Below are 13,485 nucleotides of genomic sequence, written 5' to 3' on the forward strand. Positions count from 1 at the left end.
AATAAAGGAGATCATTCATTTTGGGCCCTTTTTAAAAGTGCCGGCCAACGAAAAAAAATGGCATGAATCGTTAGAACTAGCCATTTGGAGTAATAGCTAATATGTCATGAAAGTTGTAGGAGGGCTCTGAACCAAGTTATACAGGTTCGAAGATTCGTTATTTCCATACATTTTGTCGATTTTCAAAAGTGCCCGCCAAGAAAAAAAACTAGTACGTATCGTTAGAACTGCCTATTTGAAACAATAGTTGGTATAGCACAAATGTTGTAGGAGTGCTCTGAACCAAGTTATACAGGTTCGATGACTCGTCACTTCTATACATTTTACTGAGTTTCGTAAGTGCCCACAAACAAAATAAATGATACGTATCGTTATAACTAGCCATTTGCAGCATTAGTTACTATAGCATAAACATTATGATGTAGCTCTGTGTCAAGTTATACAGTTTCGATGGTTCGTCAAATTCATCTATCTTATTGAATATTTAAAGTGCCGTTTTACAAAAATATGGTACTTATCGTTAGAACTGTACATTTGGAGTAATATTTAGTATTGCACAAATGATGCAGGCTTGTTCTGAACCAAGTATACCTGTATAGGGTTCGATGTCTCGTCACTTTTATGTATTTTATTGAATTTTGAAAGTGCCCACAAACAAAATTAATGATACGTATCGTCATAACTAGCAATTTCCAGATATAATGGCATAAACGTTGTAGTATATCTCCGAATCAAGATATACTGTTTCGATGATTCATCAAATCCATATATTTTATGGATTTTTTTAAAATACCGTTCACCAAAAACATATATCGTTAAAACTAGACATTAGGAGCAATAGATAGTAGGCACACGGTTCAGAACAATCCGATTTCTGAACAAAGTTATATAAGTTTCATGATTCGTAACTTTCATACTGATTATAACTTTCATATTAATGATACTCATTTTGTGTGCCACATGCAATGCTACATTATTGTGCAAATGCATTTAAAAATGTTATGTTATTGTGGATTTTGGGTAGAGTGAAATAAAAATATTTTTTTTAAGTTCTTTCTTCTGGCTCAGAGCAGGCCTACAGCGTTTGTACAATACTAACTATTACTCCCAGTTCCTATTACAGACAGTCAGTTCTAATGATTCGTACCATTTTTTTTGGCTGGCACTCAATATTTAATGAAATTCATGGATATGACAAATAGTCACACTTGTATAACTTGTCTCACAGCATTTCCACAAAGTGTCTGCTATACTAACCAACTAAATACTGTTCTAAATGATCAGTTAAAACGATACCTATAAGAATTTTATTGGCAGGCAACTTATAAATCAATAAAATGATATAACGGGCCATCAAAATTGTATAACGTATGGTTCAGAGCAGTTTTACAATATTCGTGTTCTAATAACTATTGCCACAAATAACCAGTTTTAACGATACGTTTCATTAGTATTGTTGGTGGGCACAAAACTCAAAAGTTTATTAAAGTCATATAAGTGACGAGGCATCGTACCTTTATAACTTGGTTTAGACCAAAACTACACCATTTGTGTCATACTAAATATTGCTCAAAATTGGCAGTTCTAACGATAAGTACCATATTTTTGTAAAACGGCAGTTTAAAAAATCAATAAGATGTATGGATTTAACGAATCATCGAAACTGTATAACTTGACAGAGAGCTACATTACAATGTTTATGCGATAGTAACTATTGCTGCAAATAGTTAGTTATAACGATACGTATCATTTATTTTGTTGGTTGGCACTTACAAAACTCAGTAAAATGTATAGAAGTGACGAGTAATCGAACCTGTATAACTTGGTTCAGAGCACTCCTACATCATTTGTGGCGTACTAACTATTGCTCCAAATAGGCAGTTCTAACGATACGTACCAGATTTTTTTCTTGGCGGGCACTTTTGAAAATCGACAAAATGTATGGAAATAACGAATCTTCGAACCTGTATAACTTGGTTCAGAGCCCTCCTACAACTTTCATGCCATATTAGTTATTACTCCCAATGGCTAGCTCTAACGATTCGTGCCATTTTTTTTTGTTGGCCGGCACTTTCAAAAAGAGCCCAAAAATGTATGGAGCGTGAATGATCTCCTTTGAAGCCTCAATAGCTCAACGGTAAGAGCGGTTGGACTCATCACCGAGGGGTGGTGGTTCAATCCCCGCCCCGTTGGTCTATTGTCGTACCCACTCCTAGCACAGTCTTTCCCGACTAGTTGGAGGGGAATGGGATTATTAGTCGTATATAAAAATGGCAAATATTCTTTTTTTTTTTTTAAATAACTATGGCAACTCTGACAACAACGGTCAATTTTGACCTTGACATTTATAACTGTCACTGTCAGTCATAAAGTAATCTGTCACTTCGGAGTCGAGAAAATTTTGATTCAATTTCTTCTATTGAGATTTGAGATAAATAAAGAGAAAATGACCGTTCGTTTTTCCGGAGCGCTCAAGGAGCTGCGAATCCACTTATGCCAAACCAGTTCCCAGTCGGCCGGTGTGAGGTTCGTGTGATTTGATTACATAAACATTTTTATAACCTGTCAACAAAAAAATGGTATTTGTTTGACTGTGGTGTACATAATTTGTAAGAAGCAGTAGTTTTTTACTGTTAGTTTAACAACAGTTAAAAAATTTAAAGCTGTTTATAAAATCATGAGTTCGGAGTTAGATCCTAGGTCATACAGCAGGTTGGATAATTTTGTGGGAACTTGTCTACACTTATTTGCACTGTGTCTGTGCTCTCACTAATATATTCTTTTGACACAAACCTCACGAAAATACAAACACTAACACCCTTCCCTTCTTTTTCTTTTGATAACTAGACCTTACACATTATTTTCATTTCAGAGAGTTTATACAGAAGTACTATGTGTCACTAAAAAAAGAGAACCCCGACTTTCCCATGCTAATTCGTGAATGCAGTGGCATCCAACCTCGTGTTTGGGCTCGATATGGTGAGTAGAAATTTAAATAAAGGCAGTAAAACATATAACTTTTCATATTCATTATAATCACTAAATTCTGAAACAGCCCTAGGAGAAAGAAGCAAAAATAATATTGAGTAAACTAACAAACCACACTTATACAGAATAGTAGACACCATGTAGTTTCACCTGTGTAGTTCCTGTTCTTGTACGAATATGGGTACATAAGATATAGCATATAGTACTTGGGGATCAACAGTGAAAGAATTTTAAAGAAAAAATCAATCTAATCTTTTTTTTTTATAATGATAGTATAGATTAACCCTTGTTGTTCCTGGCCTGTGATAATATGTCATATAGAATATGACACTCACATATAATATGGCTTTCAATTGTTAAAGAATACCTCTACAATACCAAGAAAACCTTAGCCTTTTTAGAATATTAGTGAATTACACTCCATATATATTCCAAGTATGGAAACTGGGTTTCTGTTCTTTTATTAAAATAGAATAAATCTTTTCTATTATCTGGTTACGAATTGCAGATAAAGGTTTTGAAGTAAATGAGCCCTTGTGTGATCTATCTGCTGAACAAGTACTGGGAATAATTGGAAGACTTAACTCTGTGTAATTTTCATTTTCACATTATTTGTAGATATTTTATTGTTTTAGTTTGGAATGTAAATAATCTAAACCGCTAAACTTAAACATTGAATAGTTAAAACATTACCACATAAAATTACTTCAATACATGCTTATTTAAGAAACCTAATTTAAAATTGTGTTCAATGGTAAGTTAGTTTAATTGTCAAATCATCTTTATCATTTGTGTAGTGATCATGACTTGATAAAATGTGTTTTAACATAATACAACACTTCGCTTTCGGTAGCATAATTATGAGAAAATCTAGCTAGTAAATACAACTAATAGAAATATCACATTGTTTCAGACAAAGGTAGTGAGAAAAGTGCTGCACTTACAAACCTATCTTCAAATGATGTCTTATCGACCATCAAGCAGTTAGTTAAATGAATTATTTTGTTGAATGAATATAAACTTGAAAATTATTGTGTATAAGTTTAATAAATGCATAGGCAATATAGATAATTATTTATGATTTTAAATAAAACACAAAACTTGTTTTGTTAATTTATTGATTTTTAATTTTTTATTAAAATAATCGTACTTTTGGAACTATAACTGACATGTTTGTTACAGCAAACAATATCACTTTAACCATCTATCTCATATTAAAGTGGATGCATGCATGATAAATCAGCGACTAAAAAACGTCCCCACCCAATGAGTGCCAAGCACAACTTTAATTCAACCTTAAACTCGGGATTTTATTGAATATTGGACTATATTTAAGGGTTTTGGTATAATTTTCTTTACCAATAATTCTAAAACTGTCAAAGCAACATTTGCCTATAATATTTTTCAAATTCAATAAATTGCAATATTTCAATTCATTTTTACATCAGAATGAGTTAAGGCAAGTAATGTAATGAAACAAGAGTCGAAGGCTTTTATCAGATGTGTGTATTTTCATCGCACATGCACTCGGATTTCTCAGAATTGGTTTTTCCGGCACAAAGAAAATATTTGGTGTACAATAATAATTATGGTAAAACTTGTCAAAAAATTATACTTACAAAACTAAAGTAGCTAAATATCTAAATATATTTTGTAAAACTATTACGCTGCTATTACTAATCTAATAATTACTATCAAAATGACTAACAAAGTTTGGTCAATTGTCATATTTTATGCACTAAAGACCCGTTTGATATCCTGTATAGTGTACATTCCGGACTAAAGGTTGTAGCTCAATAGAACCACTCCGCATCCGACTAGCAACGACCCAAGCGGTTAGTATTCTTGTATTCTTGTAGGACCTAGGCCTGTAGCCATGTGGCACATTCACTTTCTACAAAAGCTAACGCGTCGTAAACTAGAAAAATGTATGGGAATGACATATCCGATCGATAACTCTATCACGTGACGTGTCGATAGCAAATGCCATTCCTATTCCTTTTTTTTTTAATTTTGGAAGCGTTTGCGATTGTAGAAAGAGAATGGACGTGCTATATGACTACAGGCATAGATCAAAGCTTTTATAAAGTAGCACAAGAGACGGCACAGACATGTAGACAGCAGGCTCTCACCGCTATTTGAAAAGCGCAAGACATGCTACTTCTGCGAATGAAGATACCCCTTGCACAAAGCGCTAAACTTCTGTTGAGTTTTGCGCTATCCGCGAGCTACTTCCACAATCTGCTTTTTAAAATTTATGCTAATCTTGTAGCTTCGCTTGATCGCCTCGCTTGTAAAACACAACAAGGCCAGGTATGGCAGTTCGGTTGCCGGGTGGCTGTAATGGTAAATGACCTTAAAACTAAAATGTTGTTTACGATTTTTAATTAAGTCGTTCTTCTAACAGTAAATAATTACTATTTCGTCTGCGACCTGTATAGTAGGTAATTTTTTCACACTTTACAAAGAAACCACAAATGTAAAAATAGAATATCTATACCTGACTACTGTTAAGTTAGTTCTTTAATTTTGTTATTGAAAGTTAACAAGGCAATGTATAATATTACTTTGAGCTTATTTGACTTATTACATTATGGTTTCTGGGCTCTACTTTACTGGCTCGTCCGCGCAGTATAGGGTTATGACGACAAAGGGGACCGAGCGAAAGGCGCAAGTTAAGCCAATCCTCGGTGTCCAGCGGCGCTAACTTGCGACCATCGATATAATCTCAGAAGAGAAATAGACTTTCTACCAATGGCGGTGCAACCGGAAATACCGCTAACTCTTTCATTACGATGGAACAAGAGACTAACAGTAACAAGTCACAGACAAAATACCTCAATACAGGCCGCTAAATGTTTCGCATTTTCCCTAATTGCGAAAAACATGGCAAGCGGACGCAACCGCGTTCAAACACGCTTGGTGAGAGCACTATCTATAAGTTTGTGTTTCCTTTGTTTTTTTTTAAATATCTAAAATGGCGGTAGTCCGAATATTTCCGGCTGAAACTTTGCTAAGGAGGGCAGCACTATCGTCGCGTGCGACGTGAGCCGTTTGTCTAGATGCGGGTCTGGCACCATAACGACTTGCATGCCTGCGGAGACGCCAGCGGTGACACCGTGCGGGGAATCCTCGAAGACCAAACACTGTAAAGTATAAAAACTACTTTTGAAAACCGGAGATTCTAGATTTGTATAGATAGAACGCTCTTACGTAGATTTAATTGCTGCTTACAAATTATGGTTGTAGTTAAACTATACTGCCAACTGCCAAGTATGATTGTAGTCAAGCTAGTATGTTGTTTATTATCATTTTAAAATGGTGTAGATGAAAGTGATGGCGCTTACATTCGGTTTTTATTTCTATACATATTATTAACCATTCGGCATATGTAAAAAAAATAAAAATAAATTAAGAACATATGGTTAAATCCGGCTCGAAGGACCATTATATTTTTGTTTACAAAACTCACCTTTTCCGGCTTAGGTTTGTCAGGGAACCTGGCGGCTGCGACCAGGAATATGTCTGGGTGCGGTTTCCCGAACTTCACTTCCTTGTCAGTGCTGCCCATCACCATGTGGTGGAAGTGGCTGAAGAGATCTTTGTACGACGCTATCTTGGTCTTCACCGAACGTTCGCTCGACGATGTTGCGAGCGCGAAGGGGACTTGCGTTTTGTGTAAATGACGGATTAGTCTTTCAGCACCTATTACAGGAATAAATGTAAGAATAAATAAATTACAGGCACATGTGGATTAAGGCACTTCACGAACTAGACAGCTGCGACCAGAGCCACGATAAACAGTGAGTTTTGAATGCGCCCCACCCATGCGACCAATATTTCAAGCTAGAGTTGCGCACTAGTTCTATGACGAATGCGGCTCGGCCAGCTACCAGTTAGCGTTACGAAGGGCAGAATAGCTGCAGCAGCTTGACAGTTGGCTGATGACGAATGGACCGGTTAAATATTAGCATGGAGTGTGGATAGTCATCCTGAATTCTTTAACAAACCAAACACCGCCGAAATTAATTTTGACCTTGACGGATGTTACGACTAAAATATATACAAATGTATGTAGCAGGTATGTTCCCAGTAGGTACGCATTTCAATTAGAATGAATAAATTAAATTTAGCTCGTTCTGCAAATTGACGTAAACTTGTGTGACATAATTGAAGTTCACCTCAATGTTGAACTTGAAGTTCAAGCTACTTGAGATCATAAATTGCGATGTTTATTTATATGGTGAGGAACTCAACACTTCTCATGTACCTAGGTGCTCTTGAGTTGCTTAATGTCTATTATGTCTATTTCTATAATATGTTGGTAGGCGTAAGTATAGTCTTACCCCCACCCCATAATTTTAATTTGTATGCTGTTAGTGTGGTAATTATCCTCATCTAAACTAGACCTTGGAATGGCGGCCCTGCACCAGAAAGCGTAGTGTTGGTCGACCCCCCACCAGGTGGACTGACGACAACAAGCGAGTCGCTGGTATTTGTTGGATGGAGGCAGCTCAGGATTGAGATTTGGAAGTCCCTACAAAAGGCCTATGTCCTGCAATGGACGTCCATCGGCTGATATGATGATGATGATGGAACTAGACCTATCCATAGTGCAATTGTACCATTACTACATAACAGCAAAAATTGTACCCCAATCATCCAATTGGTAGAACCAATAAAACTTTTTGTGTTGGTCTGCAACATGTATATCTTATGTACTCTAACAACTAGTAGATTGTAGACTGCAGGGTTAGAGGTTTTAGAGGGTAAAGAATCAAACAAGTTTGTTGTGGGATCTTCCTCGACCAAGGGGCATTTGGAACCCTTGTAATATTAATTTCAAGTTTTTGACTAATTATTATCAACATTATCTAATAATATTATTACCTGACGTTTCGAAAATACTATACCTAATTGAAATTTAAAAAAAAAAACATTTGATTTTAATGAAATGTCTTAGTTCTGTGATTCGAAACAATTTCTTTAAACTTGATTAATAAAAAAGGCAAATCCAATGCAGATAAGTGTCTACTATTTTTAATCTTGATAAGATTATTGTGACACTTGTAACACAAATACAAGTAGGTGCATCGCTTTATCTGCATTCGGCCTTTTTTCCAATAAAACCTATTATAAGTTATAAACCATTATAACACTGGAAACTATTCCATTAAGGTTTTATAAAAAATAGCTTTCCTACATTAGCTAAATGATGGCTTATTAGTACTAATAATCTTTTAACTGAACCACAGAGACAAACACAACTAAAGTATAATGGTTCCTTATTGCCTACAGAAACCTTAAAAAACAACTGATGTATATTATATTCATCAATCACACATTTTCTTTCAATTGGTTTGGTAGTTTTGTCTTATTAGTAGTTTTGGATTTTTTTATCTTCAGTTATTGTCCTTTTATACGGTTTAAATTTTAACAATTTGTGGTTCCTGCTGTATTTAACTTTTGCACGCCAACTATGGCAGGATATGTGTTAAAATATAATATAAGACCTATGTAAATGTACCATATCCTGGCGAAATAAAATTGATTGATTGATTGATTTACTGTAAAGTACATCATCTTTATCAGTCTATTATGGCCCCTACAGGCAGTCCACCCTCCATATAGGAGGAAATATGAAGCTTTAGACCCACCACACTCCAAAGCTGGTTCACCGACCTAGGGTGTCTAATGTTTCTTTAACTACCACTAATGGTAATGATACTGGAACTAGCCATGCCTCAAAGAGCGTGCTAAGCCACTTTAAAAAAATACGTCGTCATCAACCCATATTTGGCGCACTGCTAAGCTTGAGTCTCCTCTCAAAATGAGAGGGATTAGGCCAATAGTCCACCAAGCTGGCCCAATGCGGATTGGCAGACTTCACACACACAGAGAATTAAGAAAATTCTCTGGTATGCAGGTTTCTTCACGATGATTTCCTTCACCGATTGAGACACGTGATATTTAATTTCTTAAAATGCACACAACTGAAAGGTGCATGCCCCTGACCGGATTCCAACCCACACCATCCAGAATCGGAGGCAGAGGTCATATCCACTGGGCTATCACGGCACTAAAAAAATACATACCATCCAATAAAGGTGACCCTGCCAGCATGGTATCACCAAGTTCCAACAACTGGTCTCTGAACTCTTTCGGTGAAACAGGAAGATTCAGATCTTTGCACAGAATCTCTGACAGTCTCTGCTCTGTGCCACCCAGTACCTTCATCATCAGCTCATCAGTGTATTCATGACCATATTTGGCACATAATTGGGTGATCATTTTTTTGTATACTTGTTCTGTGTCTGAAACATAGAAACTTTATTGTCAGCCAAGGCCAGAGCAATTGAAACTGTTAAAAACATGAACATGTATAAACAGCTATTTGAATTGTTAAATTTTTAAAAGACATTTTGCCATGTCATATCTTTTAAATATGACCAATATTCCCGTTTCCTCCAAACAGTCAGAAAAACTATATTAGGAGGTACAGGTCCAAACTACCATAGAAGATTGTGGTAAAACTCCTAGAAGAATACAATAATTATTTATTATATAATATAAGTATCAATCTACTATAATAGTATTTTAAATGCTTAAATTATATCATCAGCTGACAGTGATGTTATAGCTCATTCTCTAAGATTTGCTTCGCCAAAAAACGCGCGACATAACTTAGTAATAAATCTAAATATAGTCAACAGATGGTAAAAATGTTTCGTAATACCTAACCTGGTATAATAACACTGACAAACATATAAATTATAAGACAAACATTTAAAAGTTTAATTGCTTACCCAATAGAAGTCCGTCCATATCGAATATGCAATGGGTAACTTTTCTCACATTTCTCGTTGAATAACATTGTTTTCTGATAGTATTTGATACGGTTTTCAACAAACAAATCCTCATATTGTCCCCGGTATTACATAAACAGTCTCGAGTTTATTATTTAAAGCTATTAATGTTTTCCTTGATGCCTTAGGAATAGGAATAATGCACTTAATTAAATCTTAGCTTCGATTTTGTAATTATGAAAAATAATATAACTAAAAAAGAAATCGGCAAACTCTAACAGCTGTTTTGCCTACCACTCGACGAATAATAACTTTTTTAAAAAGTTACAAAACAAATGAAATAAAACATTTGACATTGACATTTCACATGAATGAAAAATACAATCAAAATCAAATTATATAGTCATTTGTATCCAACACTTATAAACTGAGGCTATTTCTTTCTAATGTAATCTTTAAACTTTTGTATGACAGAGATAGCAATGCGTAATGTTGCACCATTAAATATTTCGTCCGTAATTTACAAAATCCAAAAGTCGAAGTAAAAGTGTCTAACTGAAAAAATCTAAAAAATGGTACTGCTTTAACTTATAGCAAATATGATAAAAGCATAATTACATAATTCACGTGCATAACGATATTGCTGGCAACAAAAATGCAAGTAACTCGCACTCGCTTTCAGCGCACTTCAGGCGGCGCAGTCTTGCTGCGGCCGTCATGGATCGCAGTTGAATCGTCGTGGGCCGTTTTTATGGCGTGTAAACTGTCTAAAGTTTCATTTAAAATCCATTAATTTAATTTTATATGTAACTCATTCATTAGAGTAGATTTAATAATTAATCAAACTTAATTTGATAACTTTACCGCGAACATGGCTGTGAACGTGTGTTTTTGTGTTAAACTGTCCCCTAACAAAAAATCGATTTTTGGATTGAGAATGAAGAGCCAAATATTGTATTTGGTGTTGTTTGCGAGTTTCTTGGCGTATACTTCTGCTGCAAGTACGGAAACATCTTGTGCTAATGTGAAAAGTATTTTTGCAAAGAAAGGAATGAAATCGATCGTGGAGTTGGTGACCGAGCAGCCGAATTCAGGTAAGAATCACGCGCTTGTTGTAAACCTAAATAAGATACTGATAAATGATAATCGTATTTACGTAGTTTAGCTGGTTGTTGATATTGCTTGTGTACTTATTAATTTTGATTTTACCTCTATAATGCATTTCATAATTACTTTAGATGGAAAATAATTGCTAGCAAGTCGTATAAAATAAAAGCTTTCAATTATTATTATTATCATTAAGTATTTTGAAGATAACAATTGTTAACATAAAAGTGATTTAGTTATATTGATTGTTTCCATGTTGATTTTATGATATCTTTGAAGTTCTTGAAATTAAATATCCTAAGATTGAGACAGTACTTAATATTATGAATAAAGAAGACAGCATAATTAAAATACTGGAAGTATAAAACACCACGCACTTAAATCGGCTAGAGTATGTAGAAGGACAAAAGGCTGTTAAGGGACTGGTAGCTATTGTTAAAAAACTTGAAGACCCCCGCCGATAAGGAAGCGTTTCATTTTACCTGTTCGAGAAACAAGTTAAGACAAGAAGTCTTTTAATTTTGTAGGAGCTTTTAATAATCCTACAAATTCCAGAGATGGTAATGGGAACTTTAACAAAGAGGCTTACTTTAAGCTTACTTTGGAATAAACGTTTCATATTAATATTACAAGTAAATTTTTAGATATTTTACGATATTAGTTGTTAGACAATGATAAACTGCAGCAAAATTATTATTACAAGCTTTTATTTTTTTATACTTTAATTAACGGTTATACGCGTATACACTTGCTTAGGGTACAACATATTAAAAAGACAAACTAAACATGTTTAACAGAAGAATGTAGGTGTAATAGTCTTAGTGGGCGGCGAGGTTGTGAAACGCATGAGTTTCAACATAAACAGATACCTACGCCTAATGCTTCTGCGAATCAAATATTGAAAGCTCCGCGACACTTCAAGTGCATGGCTGACCATCTGTCTTATATCTTGTAACAAAGAGTTGAAATTCATACATTTTATTTTAAATGTTTTCAATGTTAATGTACCCGGTTAAAAACAAGGACCAGCCAGCAGGTAATTAATTGATGCGTAGGTTACTATTAGGTTCAAACATTTATTCCTTCGAGTTATACGTATAAATACGCCTATAAATTGTAAATTAAGAAAAGATACGAGTATCTGAAGTTTAATTTAGTGTAACCAACGTTAAGGTTCCCATCAACTAACTGGTTTCTAGAGACAAAACTTTCATGCTCTTATAAAAATTTGGTTTATTGGTAACGAGGATGCTATTCGACCACACATATTTCATGAATTATAATTTACAATGGTAAAACATCTATAACAGAAATTATGCGCGATGACTTTTGTGGAAACCAATCCATTAGTGCTTCCTACTTACCCATGTAACCAATACGTTTCGATCTATTGACCCTAATTGTTCCATGTTAATCAATCAACAAAAAGGACAATTAATCAAACAAATGTGTTCGGTTTCGTGGGCTTAAATGATGAGGATCGTCACTTATGGAATAATAAAGTATAAGAAATATGTATTTCATTGCTGAAACCTTATATTTTTCAATTTTCAATCGAAATTTAATATTTTAAAACTTAATAGGTGCCACGTTTCCTAATATGGTGATAACATCTGATAGCACGAGCGCGGACGAGACGCACCAAGGCTTGAGCACTTTACATACTCAGCTTATTTAGCATGCAGTACTCGATTACCGGTCCTCTTAACGGCTGACTTGTCGCGTCGACTACCGGCATTTGTGTCTTGCTCACTGCAAAGTTCTGACGAACAATTCAATAAATTCGCAAGTCTGGATAATTTGCATGGAAGTGTCGTCAGGATACCGGGACAGGATCCAATGATTCATTCGGCAAATTAATTGAAATTTATATTTCATAATTACTTAAATAATTCGATAGCCACAATAAAAAACCTTTACATTTCACGAAGTCGTGTTAATTATTGTAAATATTGTTTTGAAGTAGGAATGCATTAAACATGTTGATCGTACCTATTTATTGCATGCAATAATCTTTTTTATATTGTAATACTTTTTACTTGTTTAATTATACGGAATAACGTGTAAAACTTGTGATTTATATAAATAATTCAAGCCAGGAAAATGTGAGGATGCATTTCGTTATCATTGGGTGAATATCCTGTTTGAAGACTTTCTAAACTAACCTATCTATCATTCTGTCACCTGAGTCACTTTAGATAGATAACGTGCGTTCGTTTTTGGAAAGCAGTAAAAAGTAAACTACCAAGTTATCGAATAAGTATTTGCATTTTTATTGATTATCGATTTATTATAAACACCGAAACTAAAGTTGATTCCAATGAACATGCTAGTGAAATATATAAATTGAATAAAATTATTTGCAATTTTTTATTAAAAATTTTAATAAAAATTAAGTATTTTTGAGTTATGTCACTTTGCCAGAACTATGTATGTACGTCTGTATAATGCAGTCCGCTATGCTAGTATTTATTCTGTGGGACAGGATCCTACCACAGTTCAGAAATAACTTACCATTAAATAAAACTAGTTTTACCCGGAGTTCCTTTTTTACCTTACACAGCTACCCAGAATGCAGTCAACT

The 13,485-nt window shown here is 34.6% G+C and overlaps 3 protein-coding genes across 4 annotated transcripts in view; 2 read left to right on the top strand and 1 right to left on the bottom strand.

Moving 5' to 3' along the window:
• The first annotated feature begins 2,352 nt into the window (after positions 1-2,352).
• On the top strand, positions 2,353-4,101 carry LOC112043230 (NADH dehydrogenase [ubiquinone] 1 alpha subcomplex subunit 2). Of its 2 annotated transcripts, none has more exons than XM_024078551.2 (3): positions 2,353-2,526; positions 2,873-2,979; positions 3,902-4,101. In XM_024078551.2, exons 1-3 carry the CDS (start codon positions 2,447-2,449, stop codon positions 3,982-3,984), a joined length of 270 nt encoding a protein of 89 aa, XP_023934319.1. In that variant the 5' UTR covers positions 2,353-2,446; the 3' UTR covers positions 3,985-4,101. The 2 variants fall into 2 exon arrangements, with proteins under 2 accessions (XP_023934319.1, XP_052747439.1); XM_052891479.1 differs by lacking the exon at positions 2,353-2,526 and adding an exon at positions 2,574-2,712.
• Positions 4,102-4,473: 372 nt separating this feature from the next.
• Positions 4,474-10,142, bottom strand: LOC112058099 (probable pseudouridine-5'-phosphatase). Its single transcript, XM_024098787.2, has 4 exons — positions 9,795-10,142; positions 9,084-9,302; positions 6,461-6,693; positions 4,474-6,134 (listed from the first exon to the last, which is right to left on the bottom strand). The coding sequence occupies exons 1-4, from the start codon at positions 9,907-9,909 to the stop codon at positions 5,961-5,963; spliced, it is 741 nt and encodes a 246-aa protein (XP_023954555.1). The 5' UTR covers positions 9,910-10,142; the 3' UTR covers positions 4,474-5,960.
• Positions 10,143-10,480: 338 nt separating this feature from the next.
• Positions 10,481-13,485, top strand: part of LOC112058108 (uncharacterized) — a 112,376-nt gene continuing 109,371 nt past the window's right edge. Inside the window, exon 1 of the mRNA XM_024098808.2 lies at positions 10,481-10,888. Coding sequence (XP_023954576.2) covers positions 10,666-10,888 — 223 coding nt within the window. The 5' untranslated portion in view covers positions 10,481-10,665. The remainder of the gene's footprint in view (positions 10,889-13,485) is intronic.

The sequence above is a fragment of the Bicyclus anynana genome, chromosome 4, assembly GCF_947172395.1.
Source record: "Bicyclus anynana chromosome 4, ilBicAnyn1.1, whole genome shotgun sequence".
Lineage (NCBI taxonomy): Eukaryota > Metazoa > Arthropoda > Insecta > Lepidoptera > Nymphalidae > Bicyclus > Bicyclus anynana.